At 36.7% G+C, this 7176-nt stretch overlaps 1 protein-coding gene across 1 annotated transcript in view; it reads right to left on the bottom strand.

The window, feature by feature from the left end:
* The window catches only part of EPYC (epiphycan), a gene marked incomplete at both ends in the record, with an annotated part of 49757 nt that overhangs the window by 20013 nt on the left and 22568 nt on the right, over positions 1–7176 (bottom strand). Inside the window, 2 exons of the mRNA XM_080704820.1 lie at positions 1527–1729; positions 2664–2822. Coding sequence (XP_080560946.1) covers positions 1527–1729; positions 2664–2822 — 362 coding nt within the window. The remainder of the gene's footprint in view (positions 1–1526; positions 1730–2663; positions 2823–7176) is intronic.

Below are 7176 nucleotides of genomic sequence, written 5' to 3'. Positions count from 1 at the left end.
CTTGTTTTCTATGTCACTAGAACTTTCAATAACATTTTGAAAAAAAAAATTGGTTGTGAGCAAAGATTTTCTACAAAAATTAAAAATGTTTTTCAGTTTCTAGGAAGAACCTTTCTTTGTTCATCAAAATTGTCTGAAGTTAAGCAAGGCAGCTATTCCCCCGCAAGACAGTCTACAGTGAGATTGATGATTCTGGTGAGACACAGTAAGAGTTTTATTTGTTAGATAGGCATGGAGAAGGGAGAATGTTTTCCTTAGTAAAAGTTTGGTAGGCCAGTAAGGAAAAAAAAATGTACGAAGACAGAAGGTTTTTAGGCAATAACTCATCCACTCTAGCCAAACACCCAAAAAAAACTGTGATTCACAGTTAGCTAATTGTCACTCTTAATAGACTATAATGAGGTACACTAACCTTTTTATTTACCATTAGCAAGAATCCTAGAAGAAAGAAAGATAGAGAGATAGAGAAAGAGAGAGAGAGAGACAGAAGAGACAGACAGACAGACAGATAGACTACGGAAACCACACTACCTTCTGTGACCTCCCTAGGACTCATGTGGAATACCTTCAAAGAGATTTTTTGGGAGTACTGGGGATGGAACCCAGGTGTAGTGTACCTACCTATGAGCCACACCACCAAGTCTATCTTAGTTTCTTTTCTCCTTTCTTTCTTTCTTTCTTTCTTTCTTTCTTTCTTTCTTTCTTTCTTTCTTTCTCTTTCTCTTTCTTTTCTTTTTTTCTTTTTTATTATGTTGCTGTGGGCCTTGCTATGTTGCTGAGACTGGCCTCTAATCTGTTATCCTCCTGTCTCACCCTCCAAAAGCACAAGCATTACATGCATGCACCACAAAGCTAAAGAAAATATTTTAAATTGACCAAGTTATGTTATGAACATGTACAGATATCTTACTATTAGGTATAATTATAATTACAATGTGCCAATTATAAAAAAAAAACAAAGGAACGTTCAAAAAGGAAAGATTGGTGAAAGATCTATTTGAAGGAGCAGCTTGACTGGAGTAAGAGTGGGTCAGAAATCCAGTGGTTACTGCTCTCAGTACAGTTGTTACAAACAAATCCTGTAGCCCCAAACTTAATTTCTTCACTTAGAAAACAAAATCCTTAAGGTTATCTGAATACATATTTCTTTCAGGGTCATTCAAAACCTTCTGACATCACAACATTACCTGCACCTTGACCAAGTAGTTGTCTGTTTAACTGTGCCAAGGTCTCTTCCTGAATGGAGTTTTGGATAAATGCCATCTCTGGAGTCTTAGACCAATGTAGATGGATGCTCTTAACACTCACTCACTTCTTATTCCAACTGGGCTTTCTGTTCACGGTGTTTTTTCTCTTTCAGAATGTACCAGGATGTGGTATTTTCAAAAGCATGATATGGTAATAAAATTATTTTGGAAGTTGAAAGGCTCATTAAATTAAATCCTCTTTTAGATACAAAATGGAGAGTCATTGACAGCCCATGCTATGGGACAAAGGAAACCTTTCATATGAAACCTAAAACTTACTTTAAACGCTTCCTGCTTGATGCCTTTCCTTCCAAGTCTATTGTTGCTAACATCAATAAACGTCAAAGTGGTAGGCAGTTCCGGAAGCTGCCTTATTTTGTTATCACGCAGGACGAGCTCTCGAAGGCGAGGCAGCTTTCGGAATGCATCTTCATCGATCTCGGAAATTAAATTTGATGTTAGGTCAATCCTTTTCAAATCATCTAGAGGAAAAAAATATAAAAGAAATAGCTAAATATTCTTGAATATAACTTACTTATATAAAATATGGGTCTAAAATTTTCTATCTATTGAAAATGTAAATGTGAATTTTAATAGTAATGGATAGTTCATGACCTAATTATCTCTCTGGCTATTTTGTAAAAAAAAAAAAATACTTGGTTTCTCCAAACACAATATGTATTCATGCAAATGTGAATTTAAATAGTAATGGATAGTTCATGACCTAATTATCTCTCTGGCTATTTTGTAAAAAAAAAAAAATACTTGGTTTCTCCAAACACAATATGTATTCATGCCTTCATAAAAAATGATAACTTTAACAATAAAATTTCAGCATGTTACAGATAAAAAAAAAACTGGCCTTTTCTGTATATTCTTCATAACTTTTGCCTGGATTTTACTACTAAGAATATTTGCCTTAGTGAAAAATGTTGTATTTTCTAATAGCCAAAAGTACAGGCAAGCAATAAAATAATTTTCAAACAATTAAAATACCTTATGAAGACAATTATCAAAATTCTTCTAAGTTGGCAACAACTATAAAGTTATAATTTGGGCTTTTATACATCAGTCATAAAATTTCAAAGAGCCAAATCCTTGTAAATATGCAACCATGATATTTTACTCTTAATGTTATAATGCATGCTCTAGTATATAAATATTGTTATTTATAAATTTATAATTAGTTAAAAATAGCTTATTTAAAATATGAACAATGATACAGTTTAGGAATAGACATTAAATAATTGTATTTTTTATTATTAAGGCAAACTCTCAAGCATTTAAATAAAACAAAATAACTGATTTATGAACTCTATTTTGACATTCAACTTTCATTCTCAGGACCAGTATTTCACAATGTAACTTCAAAAAAGTCTGTAAAGAAAAGAAAGACACTGATGCTGTCATCCATACTTAGGCTTGCAAAGTCATTTTTGTTGATCTTTTTAATTCTGTTAAAGCGGGAGTAGAAATAAGCAGTGCTCTTGGGCAGTGGAGGAATAGCATCTAGTTCATGGTCATCGCAGTATACAGTGGTGCTTATACAAGTACACAGCAGGCAGGTCGGGAAGTCTAAAAGGCAGAGGAAAATAATTAGCTGTAAGTCACAAAAATTTAATAAATAATGTGGTTAAGAATATTAAATAAAAAAGATTAGAATCTCACACAATTTTTTTTTTTTTTTTTTTTTTTTTTTGTGGGTCTGGGCATAGAACCCAGGGGTATTCTACCTCCGAGCTACACCCTCTGCCCTTTTTTTTTTTTTTAATTCTTTATTTTGAAACAGGGTCTCACTGAGTTGCAGAGGGCCTCACTAAGTAGCTGAGGCTGTCCGCCAACTGCGATCCTCCGGTCTCATCCTCCCAAATGCTGGGATTACAAGTGTGTGCCACCACGCCCGGCACACAAACTCTTCTAATACATTTCATATTTTCTCATACAGTTTTATACAAAAAGAGCATTGAAGTCAAATAAGTCAATCAGAGCTGTTCCAACAACACTTTGAAAATTTGTTTTAAATTATAAAGTGGAAGCTGGGCATGGTGGCACATTCCTGTAATCACAGTATTTGGGAGGGTGAGACAGGACGATTGCAGGTTCAAGGCCAGCCTCAACAACTTAGTGAGACACTTAGTAGCCTAGCTAGACCCTATTTAAAAATAAAGCCTGGCATGGTGGCGCATGCTTGTAATCCCTGCGCTTGGGAGGCGGAGACAGGAGGATCGCGCAGGTTTGAAGCGAGCTGCGCTGGTTTAAGAGACCCTGTTTCCAAAACTCAAAAAATAGGTCTGGGAGTGTAGCCCGGATATAGAAGGGCTTCCAGGAACCCCAATAACACCAAAATTTTTTTTTAAATAAAATAGCCCTGAGGGTGCAGCTTGAAAGTAGAATACGTCTAGGTTTAGCCTCCAGTACTCTCTCCCAATGAACTGGATATAGCATGATTACTTTTATAGTAATTAGAAATTCCATTTCTAAAATTTGTAGCCTGGAGGTAGAAGGGCTTCCAGAAACCCCAGTACCACCAAAAATAAATAAATAAATAAAAAATACTAAGATTATGTTTTTTATAAAGTTAAGCTATCACATATAATATAATTACAGAGCTTTGATCAATATTCAAACTTACCAGTGAAACAAAATGTGTGCCAAAACAAAAATAAAGGTAATAATAATATCCATTCACTAATTGCATATTCCTGAATATCCTTTACGTAAGTGTGCCATGCTTGCTGGTGCAACAGTGATGAGCATAAGGAGACACAGTTTTATTTTATTATCTGCTGTGAGATGAATGTTAGTCACACAAACAAATAAGATTGTAATTGTGATAAATGTGATGAGACATCAGTTGAGCATAAGCCAGGGTGACTGGGCTAGGCAGGGGGTAATGCAAGGTATTTGAGGAGGGAGAAGTGAGTTGAGATTTTTAGGAAAGGAAGGAATTGACCCTGCAGGTAGGAAGGGAAGCTATACTAGGCAGAGAAGTGGCAGGTGCCACGGCTCTTCACTTTGGAGAGATGAAAATATGCTCCTTGTGGCTAAAACTTAAGAGTGTGGGGATGCATGGGTTGTAAATGTAGAGGCTTTGTGGGCCGTGTTACAGGTTTTTTCTCCTATCCTAAGAAGAGTCAGCAATATTACAGGGCCTGATTTCTATGTTACATGATGTCACTCTACTTGGAAATGTGCCGTGACATTCCAAGAGGGTAGGTAGAAAGAGTGATATGAGTGGTACTGTAGATAGAAAACAAATGACAGCTTAGCTAGGGGATGGAGCTAGAGAAGGCAACAGTCCCACAGATATTTATGAGGCTCTGCTATCACCTACACCTATTCAGCCCCCTACACACACACACACACACCACACACACACACACACACACACACACGCACACACACACGTACAAGCACACTGCTTCTCTTCCATCATGGTTGGTTCACTAGCTATGTAGAAAATGGTAAACTTGTAAAGGAAATAGAGAATCAATGACCAGAAGGAAGGGTGAATAAATGGGATAGGTTAATATTATGCAGGCTAAGAGGAAAGCGACTGTCAAGGTAAAGGGAATAATACTCAGGCTGTCGAGATGTCAGGAAAGCTTAAGACATGGATTACAGTTTTTGGATTAGTTGCTGCAGTGATTCTCAGAGACATTTCAAAATATGTGGAGTGACAGGGCTGGAAGCCAAGTTGCAGTTAATTCAGGAGGAAGTTGGAGGGAAGAGGAAAAATTACAGCAAATATAGGTAATGCTCTTGAGATATTTGATTGTGAAGAATGATGAATGAAAGATGGTAATGACTATAAGAAGATGCATTTGTGCTTTGTCCTGTGATGAGAGGTAATCCCAGTGGAAGGGATTGGAAGGAAAAGGCAGGTATCAAAGAGATATTTGTGAATTACTCTAAATGGAACTGAAAACACAGTGGGAAGGACTCGCTGGATTCTGGGTATGGGAGGTCAGAGGACTCCTGGATTCTGGTAGGAACAGAGGGAGATGGACTAAATGAATGTTGGTGCAGGCAGGTTATAAGTGGGGAAACAGAAAGACCAAGGAGTTTATGTCTGAGAGGTGACATTTTCAGCAAGAGGTTAACTGATGAACTTGAAGCATTGAAAATCACTCTTCTCACAAATCTGTACACCCTGAATGACTAGGATATTTGGTTATTCTAGGTGAAGAGTATCTTTGTGGCCTGTGATCAAGAACTAACAATGTAACTACTAAGGACCTACTTCTATCAATAGATAGGACAATCACTTATAATAACATCAGAAATATAAAAAATGTTAAGAATGGAAATTTAGGACAAACTTTAAGGAGGGATCTGTAAAATATTTAGTAGTTGATAATTTCATTAATCCATATAAATTAACATTATCCACTTATAAAACAGTTTTAAAAGTAAGACTATGATTCTTCTTTACAGGTATAAAGTTTTAGGTGATTGAATTGTACATGGTAAATGGTTGCATTGTACAGTATGTGAATTAAATCTAAATAAAGCTGGTACACATACATATCTCCAAAAGGTTTAAGTTATATAGAATAAATAAGTTCTGATATGCCATACAAATAGCACCTAAACTTAACAATACCATGTTGTGTCATATACTGAAATATTTATTAGTTACAAAATGGGTAAATTCATCTATCAATAATAGAAGACTGTTGCCAGACATAGTGGCACATGCTTGTAACCCCTAAGCTTGGGAGGCAGAGTCAGGAGGATCACGCAGGTTAGAAGCCAGCCTTGCTGTCTTAAGAGACCCTGTTTCCAAATAAAATATAAAATAGGTCTGGGAGTGTGGACTGGAGGTAGAAGGGTTCCATCCCCAGTACCACCAAAAAAAAAAAATAATAATAATAATAGAAGACTGTTACTAAGTTGCATTCATTACATTTACTATAGGCTAGGCACTATAATCATTCATTTGATCCTGACAAACAGCTCTAGAAGGTAAATTCTATTATTTATTTAACCATTTTTTAAAATGGGAGGATTTGGGTTCGCGGGCAGCCTCAGCTACTTAGTGAGGCCATCCGCAACTTACTGAGGCCCTGTTTCTGAATAAATAATAAAGAATTGGGCTGAGGGTGCAGCTCAGAGGTAAAATGCCCCTGGGTTTAATCCCCAGCACCACACACAAAAAAATGAGAAAACTAAGACAGACACACTGAATGTTTTGCCTAATATTGTACATGGAGCAAGTTTTGAGCTGGGATCTAATGCAGGTCATGGGGCTATCCTGCTTCTCCACGATGCTCTCAGTGTTGACTCCTGCACCTTTACTCTTTCTCTCATTTATGCTATATTGCTTTACCCTCTCTTGCTGTCTAACACGATTTTGGAGCCAACACTTTGCGTATACTTGTGATACACTATTGCATTTTTATGTCTGTCTACCTGTGTTGGACAGCAATATGTGTGAGAAGAGTGGGCATTTAAAAATATGGTGTGTCTCTGCAAAACAAAGAACATAGAGACACTCAATGCTAACCAAACCTTTGCAGTGGTAACCCTTCTCATTTTTTAATACGACCTCTTACCACACCACTTTCTGTGTCTGAACTTATTTGGGTGTGAGGACCAGAGAATCACATTTAGCAACAGAAACTCTTTCCTTTTAACTAAAGGCTCGGGTTAGGGCCCATCTTCAAGCCATATCAGATGGTGTCTGGTGTTATGGAACGTTTCTCTCTTATTTTCTCTCTTTCTGTTACTTCTAAGGACTGAGGAGAAAAGACGTGTTTTCTAATAAATGCATAGTCAAGAATTCTTTTAGGCTGACATTTAACCCAGTGTTCCAAGAGCTTTGGAACATCTGGCAAGTTATTAGTCTCTCTAAAGTAAGTTTCCTCAGAAAGAATAATGCTAACAGGTCTACAGAAAGTCAAATTAATGTGATAACATTTCGTGC

This window comes from Muscardinus avellanarius, assembly GCF_963383645.1.
Source record: "Muscardinus avellanarius genome assembly, chromosome: 11".
NCBI classification, from domain to species: Eukaryota; Metazoa; Chordata; class Mammalia; order Rodentia; family Gliridae; genus Muscardinus; species Muscardinus avellanarius.
This window is presented reverse-complemented; position numbering and strand designations above follow the sequence as displayed.